Genomic DNA, 15,195 nt, shown 5'->3' with positions numbered 1-15,195 from the left:
ATTTCCAGCTTTTTTCATATTTTAAACAGGCAACTCTTTTAACCTTCATTTTTAGTATCTGTATGAAATGTGATCAGTATGGTATACTTGATCAAGCACAGCCCAGTAGTTATAACAGTTCAAACTTGTTCACTATTATCAAGTAATTAGCTCCTATGACAGGGAACAAAAAGCTAAATTGTAGAATGGGAAAAAAAGAAAGACTAGATAAGAATATCCAGTTTTAGAGTTGGCTTTTCCAACAGCAAATTGTAAGACTTTGATCCAGCCTTTGCAGACCTTGCTTGCGCTATTTTTAAACTGTAAAATGATGAAATATTAGAATAATAATTTTTAATATCTGTTGGTCAAAGGTACAATTATTGGTGCTTGAATTATTTTAATAATTCTTTACAAGAGTACTGTGGAATGTAGACATAACTTCACAGGTAAGGTGATAGGCAATTAAGTAACTGCTCAAGGTCATGTGGCTTGTCAGTTGTAGAGAAGTTTGAGGTGCTCAGTTGTGTCTCCTAAGCCCCATTTTTTCCACTGGGCCCTTTTAAATCTGACACTATGTACATGTTCATGTTATGTACATGACCCTGGGTTGGATGCTACACTACTTTATAAAAATACTCATAATTTATGGTATATTTAAGAATAAGCAGAGGAAATTGATCTCAGTTTGGAATACAAAGGGCAGTGAGCGCTTTAAGAAGTTTCTGAATTCTTAAGCCTCCTAAATGTATACTTGTTTTCTAGTGCATGTAATAGGAACATAGAATGGGGAGACAATCTTAGAGACAGGGAATGTATGAATGGGATGGACAGAATAGCTCCAGAATTGCCAAAATCACTCTCTGTGACCTTGTCATTTTTCATCCCATGGAGAGACCCCCATTGGAGGTATTTCTGCTATGTATTTCCAGTGGTCTGTCAAGTTTTGATAGCATATTTTTTTTAAATGGTCCCAACCCTGGACTATGGAAGTTCCCAGGCCAGGGATTGAATCCGAGCTGCAGCTGTGGCAGGAAAAACTGATCCTTTAACCCTCTGCGCCAGGCTGGGGATCAAACCTGCACCTTCAAGGCAACCCCAGATGCTGCAGTCAGGTTCTTAACCCCCTGTACCATACCAGGAACTCCAGCTTTAGTAGCTTTTAAAGAGTCTGAAATGTGATTGTTAAGAACAGACCTGAAAATAAGCAGCTGGAATGCACATTCACTGCAGAGAAATCCTGAGCTTTATTTCCAAGCCAAGCCAACAGTACCTAATCTTCTGCCCTTCACCGACCTATCTCACTCCTGTAATACCAGAGTCTGTCTTTACTTCTAAAATTGCGGTGTTATTACTTCCTTGCTTAGCTGACCTCACTCTCCAGTACATGGTCATGGCTGGGACTGGTCTATTTTACTTGAAAAAACTTACAGACTCTTTGCCTTGCCTGAGTATTCTCTGGGATGCAAGGTATCTGGGTGCCTGATGCAATTTTTAGATGAGCCAGGGAATCCCTTTATAGAGGAAACCCATGCATTGTACTCCAAATGCAGAATTGTTCCATCTTCCATTGCTAGCATATGTTTAACCAAACATATGCTAAAGGTCTGTCTTTATGTTGCAGATAAGGACCATAATTTTTCTCCCCTCTGGTACATTAGAAAATAATCTTTTTTTTTTTTTTTTTTTTTTTTTTGTCTTTTTGCCTTTTCTAGGGCTGCTCCCACAGCATATAGAGGTTCCCAGGCTAGGGGTCTAATTGGAGCTGTAGCCACCAGCCTACACTAGAGCCACAGCAACCCAGGATCCGAGCAGAGTCTGCAACCTACACCACAGCTCACTGGAACGCTGGATCCTTAACCCACTGAGCAAGGCCAGGGATCGAACCCACAACTTCATGGTTCCTAGTCGGATTTGTTAACCACTGCGCCACGACGGAAACTCCTAGAAAATAATCTTGATCCAAAATCCAAGCCAGTCCAAGGTGTATATTGAAAATAAACTTGGCACTTGAAAAACTGGGCACTCCTTGGATAGGAGTTCCTGCTATGGCACAATAGGATAAGTGGCATCTCTAACGCACCAGGACACAGATTCTATCCCCAGCTCAGCACACTGGATTAAAGGCTCAGGTTCCAACTGCAGCTTGGATTTGACCCCTGGCCCAGGAGCTCCATATTCCCCAGAGTAGCCAAAAAAGAAAAAATATTACCAAGAAAAATAACCTTGGATAGAAATTCCAGATGATGTTTGTTAAGAGAAGTAAAAAGCAAATGTCCAGCATAAAGAGCAGCATGAAATTAACTGGGCATTTTATATATAGTCCAACTTCCTGCTGCTTTTAGAAAATTACAAGTCCCTCAAAACAAGTAAAGTGTCATCCCATAGAAAGGTGTTAGTATTGTAATTTTAATTAGTTTCTTCTAAAGGAAAATAGGACACATGAATACAGGTAACACATGTATTGGAGGAGATAGACCTAAGTGAACTTCTCACACTTATTCAAGGGGTCTAACAAGCTCAGCATAGAACCTCATACCTGACTTGGACCAGATGAAATCTGTTGGAGAGCACGTGCTTCTGAAGTAAGACCAATTTTTGTTACAATCCTTCTAGCTGTGTGATTTGGCAAAAATTCCTTAACTTCTCTGGGCTTCAGTTTACCACATGAAATGAGACTGGGATTCTTGTGGACATGGTATATTTGGGGGGGGGTGAGCTCTCAGGGAAACAGAAGCAAAAATAGCAGGATAAGGAAGGGAAGATAACTAAGCAAGAATATGCTCTAGCATCTCTATATCATAGCACATTGTATTCACTCAATTAATCTAGGCCCTTTTTCTATAATGAGGAATACTTTCAAAATGACAAAAGTTATTATACAATAAATATCAGTGAGTTTTTTGTTAGTATCCCTTTGTTTTTGTTTTTTTTTTTCATGTATTTTGTCATTTGCCACTATTTTCTGCCGGCTACTATTAGGTAGCAGGCACAAAAGCTTAAGAATAAATTCATATGATAAAATGCTTAAAAGTGGAACATTTTATTCAATAACATAATTTTTTGGTGCAACCAGGAAGGACCATAATCAACTGGATGTTAATGACATTGGACATTGTCCTTTGTCCTTTGACATTTGGATATCAACCCATCATAGATGGTAGCTCTAGATGGCCATTCCCTGCCAAGGACTATGCACATTCCCTGAAAATTCAACTCATATTAAAAAGAAATAGTTACCAGGTGGAAAGCAAACCAGTAAAAATAATATTCAAATAACATTTTATAAGCTCAAAGCGACTTCATATACTACTACTATTTCATATACTATACTGTTTTTGTATGCACATGTCTATGGTGGATTGTAATTTATAGCTTTGTTCATATAAGTTGCTCAGATGTTTTATTTAATGAACTATTTAAGGTTTGATAGGTCTATTCTTCATTGCACTGTTATTCTTGTACTTCCTTTTCCATTTTCTCATACATAATATTTTGCTTTGTTTGCTTGGGTCATATTCAAATTGTCCAGAGCTATCAAAACCCTAATTTTCAGTTAATTCAGTGTGCCACATCCCTCAGGGCCACAGAAAAACCATTGTTGAGAACCTATCACTGTGACAGCACATGATGCTGGCAACTTGGACCTGAAAGCATGGGCAGAAAAAAGCACTACTGCATTTGACTCCCTTTCCTTTCATGAATGTATACATTGACAAATATTTAATCGGTTTTGGGGGGGTGGCTTTGCTTAAAATTCCCCACATCCCCTTTGTCAGTGGAACTTCAGAGTGAAGTCTGACTATTCCTGAGTTCAATGGGAGTGTGATCCAGTCTAGTATTCTTTAAACCTGTATGCAATTACCAGTACTGGCTTCTCTGGGGTATGTGTGTGTTTGTGTGTACCCCATCATCTGTTTTTTTTTTCGTGAGGTCTTACCATGCAATCTTTTTTCCTTTATTGCCTGAAATTATTGCGAATTTAATAGTATGCCTACTATCACTGTTGCTTATAATGAGTTCCCAATATTCCTCAAGGGAGGACAGGAATAGTTCAAAGAGAATTGCTAGCAAAGTTAATCTCCTGTAATCGGGGTCTTTATTAAACTGGAAACATACTTTGGAGCTGATGTTTTTCTCTCTTTTATAGCCTAAAGTGTAGATGAATAAGAGAATTGGTTTCCATTTTATCTCTCTTTGGTATTACCCATTAAGTATATTGCTTTTATTGGCTATTGAATTCAGGTTTCAAATAAATGCATATACCCAAATAAGAGTTGTCCAGAGAATGTCCAAGAAATTTCTCTCATTCTCAGAGTGGACACATGAGGACACAGGTGGCAGCAACCTTCACTCTTAGGCAGCCTCCTCTGAGGACAGGAGGAGTATAGTCTAGGGTGTAAGGGGTTTGGGGGGACCGGGCTGAATTATTAGGGACTTGGTAGTCATGTGCATTTAATGTTAAAAAGTCCAAAAGCATACCATTTGCATGCTTTCTATACTCATTGCAGGCTTGCTCCAGGGCCAGTTGTAGAAACTGATATGAAATAGTCGCTGTCAAAATAAATGATTTTTAAAATAATAGGTTTTAACAAGCACTACATTTTAGATACACTGTAGTGTAGTTTATATGTGGTGTTTTTTTTTAATTCATTTAACCAAAATGATATGAGTCCAAGGAGTCCTCATTATCTCAGTTTTCTTGACCTGAATCAGCATAATTGTGAGATCTGTAGGGAGCAGAACCCCCATAATACAAAAATAGTCACCGATGGAAGTTCCCTTCGTGGCTCAGCAGTGAACGAAACCCACTAGGATCCACGAGGATGTAGGCATCACTGGCCTCGCTCAGTGGGTTAAGGATTTGGCATTGCCATGAGCTGTGGTGTAAGTCACAGAGGCTAGGATCCCACGTCGCTGTGGTTGTGGTGTAGGCTGGCAGCTGTAGCTCTGATTAGACCCCTAGCTTGGGAACCTCCATATGCCATGGGTGCAGCCCTAAAAAAGCAAAACAAAACAAAACAAAGAAAGTCACTGATGAACTGACCTTTTACCAAACCATACCCCAGTCAAAAAGCCTCCTGCATTAATGCTCATACACTGGCATTGCATCAGAGTTTTTTTATCTCTAGCTGTAAATAGAATGTGTACCTGCAACAAAGGGACAAAAAAAAAAAAAAATGGAACCATCTTTACACCAAAGATTAAAGGGAGCTCTTGAGAAAATTGATAAAGTGTCTCAAAGACCAAAGAGTCTATGATCAAACTGAGAAAGCCAATTGTGATACAACTTGTAGAGGGTAATCATAAAATTACATAAGAAATATCAATAGTTGATTTATTCTTGTCCCAATAATTTCATAGTTGCAATCATCTGCATAATAGTTGATATTAGAGAAAATAAACTTACTGGCATCCTTTGTAGTTCCAAAATCCCATTTAGACATTTTTTATTAATTATTCAAAATAATTTGATTCCCATTTGATATACACTCACTTTTAAGCGGCATTTTCCCCAGCATGCATTATCCTCAGATAATAAGGACGCTCCGTATACTTAATTTTATTTTACAGAAGAGGAAATTCATGCTCAGAGGAGTTCAAGTACTTTCATGCAGTCACATCATTTACTAGCTATTAATTTGAGAGAATTGTTTCCAGCTAGAGAATTTGGATGCCAAGTCCAGGTTTCTTTTCACCATACATCACCTATTTTAAAATTCTCTCTCATATTCTGTATCACACCATAATTTCAAGTATCTTTCATGTGGCCACATCATTCACTGCCTTCCCTCTCACATGAAAATTTCCTGTCACCAAAATAATTCCTTAAGTCTCCAGTCATTAGTGGTTCTTTTAGAATACTTACTGCTGTGAGATAGGTGTTTGGTTGAATATCACATCCTTTCTGATGTGTGGAATCCCACATAATATCAGGTCACTACCATTGGAGATGGTTGGGCCTCTTTGTCCATACTATCCATGTCCCATATAGCTAAATTTTATGTTTATAACTTCAGGATTTGGGGGGAAAGTGCCAAATTTGAGGGATACTTTCTCTGGTTGCTTAATTTATCTAACCAAATATCCCTACCACAGAAAAAGGCACTTATATAAAGATATCAAGTGTCCCCACAGAAACTTCAGTTGCAATAGGTACCTTTATACACTCTCGAGCCTTTATTACCAATACTCTTTTAATTGAATGTTTATATTATTCAATTAAACATGATAATGTACTTCAAAGTGTAGGATTATTATATTCTTCTGGGTATCTAATTGGCACTGTTTGAAAATCTTTGTGTTTAGATAGCAAAAGGCAAAGAAATCAAACAGCTGTGCTTTCAGAGAGTGGCTGTAAGTATTATTTCAAAAAGTAATAGCTTTTTTTTTTCTGTTGACTTCATTAGGTTCCCCCCACCTCTGTGTCCAGCAGAAAATATCTGTCACTTTAATGGAAATAAATAAGATAGTCCTACATTAATGGTCATGATGCATGCCATCAATTCAAGAATAAGCTTTAAGTTATTTGGTTTCAATGAAATAGAACCTCTTTAGCTGTAATAAAGGTGACACTCCATTTTCATTATTCTTAAAAACAAGGATAGAGAACAGAATGCAATTACTATGACTTTAGGGTAATAGATATTTAGATTAAGAGAATAAACATCAACATAATTCTAAAACTGAAACGTATTTAAGCAAGAATTAATGTGAAATCTTGAGTCAAATGTATTCATCAAAAAGTAGGAACAATGTTTCATATGAATAAAGTGAAGTCCAACGTGTATGATTTGATTTGAGTGATGCTGGGAAGAAATATCTGTCCAAATGTGTCGGTCATTCTCAGTGCCCAAGGATGTAAAATGGGTAGGTTCCACTGTTCACAAATTTTACCATTACCCAAAGTTTCTCTTCTACTTCCCATAAAAGACCATGATAGGTACTATCCTTGCTTTCTTGCCTGGTCCATGATATTCTCTTGAATTATCATCATGGCTCATACAGTAGCCATGGAGCAAAATATTCTGGGTTTGAATCCTGTTCTGCAACTTAAATTTTTTTGTTGTTTTACCTTCAACAGGTGACTTAAATTTTCTGCACCTCAATTTCCTTATCTATAATATGCAAAAATAGAATTTTCCTCTAGGGTTGCAATAATTATTCAATGAGTTGGTATATATAAAGTATTTAGAAAATTTCTCAGCACATGATATCTGCTGAACAATTACACTGATATGTCATCATGTAGTTCTTAGATAACAGATAATATCACATAGAAAGTTTATGAAAATCTGAATTAAATATTAAATTAGTGCTTCACATATATGGAGTACCATGTTAGGGACAGAACCTCAAACCTCAAGGAATTTAGAATCTAGTGATTAGAACTTTCTAAGTTTCCTCAAGAGTCTTCTCAGAGAGAATTAGTGTACCACCAAATCTATGATAATATTCCAATGGCCACTAAGGTCTAGGCCACTGAAGATGTGACTCACCCTTGCTTCTCCCTGAACTTAAGAGCATCTGAGAATTACTCTTACCTAAGATTATCAAGTAAATTCTGTGCTGAATTGAATCATCGCAATATTTCCATTTCTCTTAAGATAGAAACTTAGAATCTTTGACATTGGGAAAAGACCCCCTTTTAATACCTTTGCCAATATTGCCTCATTCTGTTTTGTTCCTTGCTCTCTCTGTCCAGCCACACTGGCCTTCAGTCAGGTCCTCAAACCTGTTCTGCTCTTTTGCATCTCTGACCTTTTCACATGCTCTTTCCTCTGTTGGATACTCTTTGTATATCATGTCTGGTTTACTCCATCAGATTTCTGCTTCAAGTTCAACTACTTGGGGAGATGTTCCCTGATATCCTTCCCAGACTGGGTGGCATCCCCAGAACTTGCTCTCATAGAACCCTGTTTTTCCTTTAACATTTACCACAAATACAATATCATTAATTTGATAACAAAAATGGAAGGGCATCGAATTCACAGATAACGAAGAGCAATAAAATGATATGCACATCATACCTCATCAGTAAAAGAGGAGCAAGGACAAAAATGAGAGAAAGAATGAGAGAGAACAGATATTTAAATTTCACCCACTTTTCTACTCAATGAGCTTATGACATTATGCCCAGAAGGGAATAAGTTAACATGGGAGCTCTGCTCTTTCCAAGTGATTCTTAACCAATTTCCTTTCATTAGGAAATGGAATAGCAGTATTTCAACTTATATCCTTCAACTATCATGGCTTCTTTACACAAGTCAACAACTTTATTTTGTACCCAAGTAGGAAAAAAAAGTGGTTCTCAACTCTATGAAAATTGGCCATATTGAATTAATACAGAGACATTATTGGAATCTTGGGGTGGGAATTTTCTAGGATAATCTGGATTATGTGCAATTTTTACCTTACTTGATGATTTATAAACTAACAAAAAAGATACAACTCTTATTTTTGCTTCATAATTATAATCCTGGCCTAGAATATAAGGTTTATGAAGGCAGAAGATATATCTGGCGATTTCATCACTAATATCCCTAGCACATGGCAGGATGCCTGGATTATTCTAGAGTTTAATAAATAAATATTTGGTTTTTAAATTTTTCATTAAAGTATAATTGATTTACAGTGTTCTATCAATTTCTGCTGCATAGTAAAGTGACCCAGTCATTCATATATATATATATATATATATACACATTCTTTTTCTCATAATATTTGTTAAATGGAACTAACATTCTTACAGGGTTTATGGGATCAAGCTATTTGGCAACAATACAGAGTTTGAATTTAGGATGACTAAAGAAGTAGAAGACAGAGTTTCAAATCCTTGAGCATTTTGCAGACCTGAGATAGCCTGTGTCTCCGTAGAAACCTAAATTAAAATAGCAGGAAAACTGAAACCTGGACATGACAAAAGTTCAGTGTGTTTTAATGAAGACTTCTGCATGGAAGGCAACATTCTGTCCTTTAATTCTCTTTCCAAGCCAAACTCTAACTGAAAAGCTGACATCTTCCTTATCCTTTTAGGTCGAATGAGCCGGACTCGATTTATCATTACGCCAACCCAAGGAGAAGGAAGGCCATGCCCCACTGAGCTTACCCAGCAGAAAAGCTGCCCAGTGACCCCCTGCTATAGCTGGGTCCTCAGCAACTGGTCTGCATGTAAATTGGAGGTAGGTCATGCAATGACACTTAGAGTAATGACACTTAGTTTGTCCAAAGTACTTGTCTGGTCAAACCTATGTGCTAATGATATACATTTTACAGTGCCAGGGGCTGTAACAATGTATTTTTATGAAGTAGAGAGCATGGGAAAAAGAACCAAATGACTTTAACCCCACATAGAGTGTATTGTTAGGAAATATGTAACCATTTGTTAGGCACTATGTAAAATAAGCCGGGTTAGGGGACTTCCAGTCTCTTCAGTGCTCTCAAGAACTCCCTATCTTCTTGGCATGTTGGAAATATCAAAGCAGTATGTAATTAGGTAAAACCCTGATGCTATGGAAATGCACAGTTTGCCTGTGGACTGTATTTCTAAAAAAAAGCACTTTTAGGCTTAGACAAAATCTTGCACATGAGCAGAAAACCAAAAGTGTATGAAAGTTATATTTTAACCTTATTACCCGAACCCCGGTTACTCCATTTTCCTCAATGATTGCTTTTTATTGACCTGAAGTATAAATGCCTAGTAACATCATAATATATCACATACCCAGAGCTCTTGCTGTGTCAGCGAAGATCCTCTATGGCATTTTCTCTCTGGCTCCTTGTCTAAGGAAAAGCACATTGATTTCTCCTTATTTTCTTATTTTACTAGTTTATCCTTCAATTCCTATTCTAAAGCGGACTTTAATTAGGCAACAATAATTTTAATTCTGCATTAAGGAATCTATAGCATAGGAGTTCCCGTCATGGCATAGCAGAAACGAATCCAACTAGGAACCATGAGTTTTCGGGTTTGATCCCTGGCCTCACTAGTGGATTAAGGATCCGGCGTTGCTGTGAGCTGTGGTTTAGGTCACAGACACAGCTCTGATCTGGCATTGCTGTGGCATAGGCTGGCAGCTGTAGCTCTGACTTGACCCCTAGCCTGGAAACCTCCATATGCTACAGGTGTGGCACTAAAAAGACAAAATTAAAAGAAAAAAAAAAAAGAAAGGAAATCTGCAGCACAGAAGATTAGTGTTCCTGTCAGGATGACATTGTTATGCAGCATTACTATCTTGCAAAGTTAATGCCCATGTACTGTAATAAGTCCCAGAGGAACAAAAATGTGTGGTATATTTATTCAGTCTTTTTACAAAAAAAAAAAATGTAACCATGCTAATTAATTCGGTAGTAACCTAATGGCTTTAAATATGAATACTTGGTCTACTTAGTCTAAACTCCTCTTTTCTACACCTTCAGTCATTTTTTTAAGTGCTGCTTAGAAGCACAATTAAGAAAATGGAAGGAAGATTTCTCCTTATAAATGTGATAACTGTTGAGAGAATAGTGAAAATATATTCAAAGAATTCAGGAGCCCATTTCTGGGAAAAGGAGAGAGGGACTAAAAGACAAGGGCAAGAATGGGGGACAAACACCACGCTCCACCTCTTAAAAGGCTTATTAGGACAGCTTTGCCCCTCACTTGGTCTTTTTTACTTTCCCTTTTATCTTCTCAGGTGTCAGGAGCCCTTTTTTAAAGATAAATCTGCCAATCTGTCCCATAGGAACATTCTGGAGAAATGCCAAATATAATGTTTCATTTTGCACTCACAAATTGAGCTTGTCACATATTGTCTAAACCACAGGGGTAAGAGTGGGAGGTTGTGACCATTCTCTGTAGTAGTGCTGGTCAGGCTGGGGGGATGGGGCATCTGTTGGAGATACCCGGGCACAGAGGCTGAGGGGACCAACACAGCAGGTATGTCGAGAAACTTCAGAAGGGCCTCCAATTTCTAGAGAGGTCACTCCACTCATGGACACTTCCAGTCAGGAAGAAACTGGAGTTAAACTCAATCTAGGCAAAGCTCTCACAAAAAAAAATCTATATTAATTATTCCTCTTTGGGCACCTTACCCAAAATGAGGTCAATTGGCCTTCTTCCCCAAGAATTTGGAATGGAATTGAAGCTGTCCAAAGATACTGTATTCCTGAATTCTTAGCTGCCCCAGTTTCCCACCTCATAGATAAAGTCACTCACCCCGCAGCAAGAACAAAGAAAGTGACACACCAAAAAGCAGAGGCAAAAAAGAAAGGGAATCATGATGATCTTTGAGTTAGTCCTGAGTTTGAACTGCATTCCTGCTTTTCCTGGAGCCTGATTGTGAATGCTTTGCGAGATAAATGGCATAGTATCTTTTCATTGAGTTGCTGTTTCTTAACTGCATGTGTAAATTGAGTTTGGGGAATTACTGATCAAAATGCAAGTGGGCCTCTGCACACAAAGGAAGCACACATCCCTTGAAGCTGTCCTCCTGCTTCTCTGTTGTTCTGTAACATCCTGACCTGCCAGATTCAGGTGGGAAGCCTACTCACTGAAGGTGGCGGTGATGTTGAAGTGGCTGCTTCCCATCAAAGGAGAGCCTCTTGCACAAGGTACAGTGGATGTGCCAATTCTGCCACCATCTTGTATGGAAAGAGATTTGCAAATGGAAGGGTTTATCTTCAGACCTTTTTTCACGGTTTCCTCACTATTTCCAAGTTCCTCAGCTGATAACATGTATCCACGTATATGTTATAAAATCTGGTTAGGAGCTCAGATGCTGGACTCTAGCAGGCTCAATTTGGGTCCAGGTTTTTAGAGTTTCCTGCTCTGCAGTTTTTGCCAAGTCTTTTTTTTTTTTCTTTTCTTTTTTCCTTTTTATGGCTGCACCTGAGGCATATGGAAGTCCCTGGGCTAGGGGTCAAATCGGAGCTACAGCCTATGGCCCAAGCCATGAAATACTGAATCCCAGGTACATCTGCATCCTACATCACAGCTTGCAGAATGTCAGATCCTTAACCCACTGAGGGAGGCCAGGGATCGAACTTGCATCCTCAGAGTGACAGTGTCAGGTCCTTAAGCCAATGAGCCACAACGGGAACTCCTCGCCAAGTCTTTAAACTCTCCACACTTCTCTTTACTTATCTATAATCATGGAGGTAGCAAGAGTACCTGTTTTGCTACAGGTTTTGGTAGGGCTTAGACAATTCCTATGCAGTGCTGAGAGCATAATACCTGACATAAATTAAGAGCTCAGAGTATTCCCTGGTGGCCTAGTGATTAAGAATCCCTCATTGTCAGTGCTGTGGCATGGGTCCAATCCCATGCTCCAGGCATGGCCAAAAAAAGGAACTAAATAAATTGAGGTTGTTATTGTAGGTTTGATGAAAAGTATGATTATGATTATTAGCACCATCTGCCTGTCCACATCTGGTAATGCCAATTTGGTGTATACTCCAAGTCCATTACTGATCTGGAGAGTGGAGCGCTAGTGACAGAATCCTTGCCCTTGACCATCTTGCTCTAAGAAGCCTGGCTCTATTTTCAGGCCCTAGTGTGTAAAGTCTCATGAATGAGACTGGATGAAGGCTTACTTTGTGAATGAAATTACCACTCTGATGCTGATTTCTCTCTGTACTACAGCTGTTGTTGTCAAAGGTATAAGAGATTAAGGTTGAACATGGATACATACTAGGAGCACATTATTGTTTGTCTTGGTTTTTATAGTGGTCCCTGGTGTAGACTTGTTTCCTGTCATTTCTCCACACTCCATCTCCTGAAGTGTCAAACAAAACTCTCATCAGTTCCATCTCCTGTTACCTGAGCTTCCAGGGAGCAGTAACTGCAAATTCCATGATATGCTGCTGTATCCCCAGAGTCTTCTCTCCAAGTTCAGGAACTCTGACCCTCTAGAGTGAAACACATACACGTTAGACAATTCAGCCATGGATTCATCATCTGGAATAATACATTATAGAGAGAATCCTCCCACAAAGAGAAATTTAGCTTATTTCAATTATTTTCCACTCTAGAGAGTAAACATTTACTAGAGCATTTGCTTTCAGTGAATATATCATGAATTGATTTTGAACCTCCACTTAACAAAACAAAAAAAAAGTGTACGTATGAAGTTCCCTGGTGGTTTAGTGATTAGATTTGGTGCTTCCACTGCTGTGGCCTGGGTTTAATCCCTGGTCTGAGCACTTCTGCAAGCCACTTACACGGTCAAAAAGAGTGAACTTAGGGAGTTCCCACTGTGGTTCAGCGGTAACAAACCTGACTGGTATACATGAGGACATGTGTTTGATTCCTGGCCTCACTCAGTAGGTTAAGGATCCAGTGTTGCCATGAGCTATGGCATAGGTCACAGATGCAGCTTGGATCCCGTGTTGCTGTGGCTGTGGTTCAGGCCAGCAGCTACAGCTCTGATTGGACCCCCAGCCTGGGAACTTCCATATGACATGGGTGCGTCCCTAAAAAGACAGAAAGGGGAGAAAAAATTGTACTTAGATTCAAATTAGGGTATATATTTTTTTTAACAATTTCACAATGGCCATAGAGATGATTAGAGCAATTATGAGGTACTGATAGATCAGGTGTGGGGATTGCCATCTTAGATAAACAATTCATAATTCTTGTTAAAACATCTCTTAGAAAGGATGTGATGGTCCCGATTTGTGTGTCTACTCAGATCTTTCAGGCTCTAAGCTGCTACAACTTGTACCTCCTCCAAGTTGCACATTTTCTTTTTTGCCAATATGGTTTTGAATCCAAACTTCCTTTTGTAAACACTTTTTCTCGGCAGCCACCCCTAGACCTGCATTGCTGGCACTTTATCCACAACCTGCCCATGACACTCAGCAGCCGCTGCCACAGTGCCTTAACCTGGTTGGTGATCAGCAGGCTTGTCAGCCCCTGAGTCACCTGTTCCATGCCTGAAGCACTGTCATGACTGCTTTAACTGACCACCCTGTCCCTCTTTACTCCCACTGCTTCCAGAGCCACAGAAGCTCCATGGCTTGGCAATGTAGTTTCTAGGTCCTGCAGGGGGGAAGAGCTGGAGTTTCCCAGTGCAGAGCCCATTTTTCAGACTATCATTTAACAATGGGTTGTAACATCCTTGTCTACAGCAGCAGAACCTGTGCAAAGGCTCATTCTCTGTCTCTCTAACCATACCAGTAGGAATCATGACAAACTCTAGCTCTTCCACCAACTTGTAGACTTAGTTGGAGCTGAGTGACATTGTTTAGAAGTATAGGGGAGTTAGTACTCCCTGGGATGAATTAGTACTCCTTGATCCATGACAACTGGATCCAAGGAGGAGCTAGTTCTCCCTCCCCAAGCCTTGTCTGGAAGATATGATTGGCCAGGAAACCAGCTGCATTTACCTGTGAAGTTGAGGGTAACTTGACAACACAATACCTTCTCTTTGCTTGCCCGTCTGTTCCTGAGATGGTTCTTTTACCCTCACCCTTGCTATCCCCTGGGATTTCACCACCTCAGTATAGAATTTTGTCTTGGACTCTGTTTTATAAAGCATTTATGCAAAATCAGAATTACCCTCTACATTTAATCTAAGCATCCAATGGGCCTCTTTGAAAGAGGTTTGAGCACCTGGCTAAAACTGAGGAGATAATACTCATGAGTATCTGCCCAAATGTTATGGTAGGAAATCCTTCAGCAGGCAGATGGTTGGGCTAGATAACCACTAAGAGTATTCCAATTCCAAGCTTCTGTTTCTGTGAGACACTGCACATTTTTTTCTAATTGCTCAGAATAATCTGAGTGAGATTTTTATGAAATATCTTCAAGGAATAATGTTCAGCACAGAAGGCATTCTGGGAAAACTCATGGCAATAGAGAAAATCAGTGTTTTACCAGAAACCCCTCCTAATCCATGTGAGAAAGTACTGAACTCCCTACAAAAGAAAAACAAGGAAAGTAAAAGAGACACGTATGCCCTGTGGCTGTACATGCTCTCTTGGGGAGTGATTATGGATGAGGCCATTTTATCACATACACCTAGGCAAATTAGGTATTGTTTTTCTTTTTCAGTCAATCCTGGCTGAGTTCCAAAATGAATCGTCATATTCTGAGTGCATAAATCCCAGGGCATAAATTTGCATTTCTACTTCAGTCTCTCTCTCAGCTCTAAGAGAATTGCTCAGAGATGCCTTATCATCAACAATGGCAAGATAAATCTCTAGAGGAAGAAGCTGCCAAAATACACAGCTAGG

General features: G+C 39.1%; 1 protein-coding gene across 1 annotated transcript in view; it reads left to right on the top strand.

The window, feature by feature from the left end:
• The window catches only part of THSD7B (thrombospondin type 1 domain containing 7B), a 1,521,641-nt gene that overhangs the window by 1,483,158 nt on the left and 23,288 nt on the right, over positions 1 to 15,195 (top strand). Inside the window, 1 exon segment of the mRNA XM_021075621.1 lies at positions 9,016 to 9,161. Coding sequence (XP_020931280.1) covers positions 9,016 to 9,161 — 146 coding nt within the window.

This window comes from Sus scrofa, chromosome 15 (assembly GCF_000003025.6).
Source record: "Sus scrofa isolate TJ Tabasco breed Duroc chromosome 15, Sscrofa11.1, whole genome shotgun sequence".
Classification (NCBI taxonomy): domain Eukaryota; kingdom Metazoa; phylum Chordata; class Mammalia; order Artiodactyla; family Suidae; genus Sus; species Sus scrofa.
Note: the sequence above shows the minus strand (reverse complement) of the source record. Positions and strands in the feature narration are given on the sequence as shown.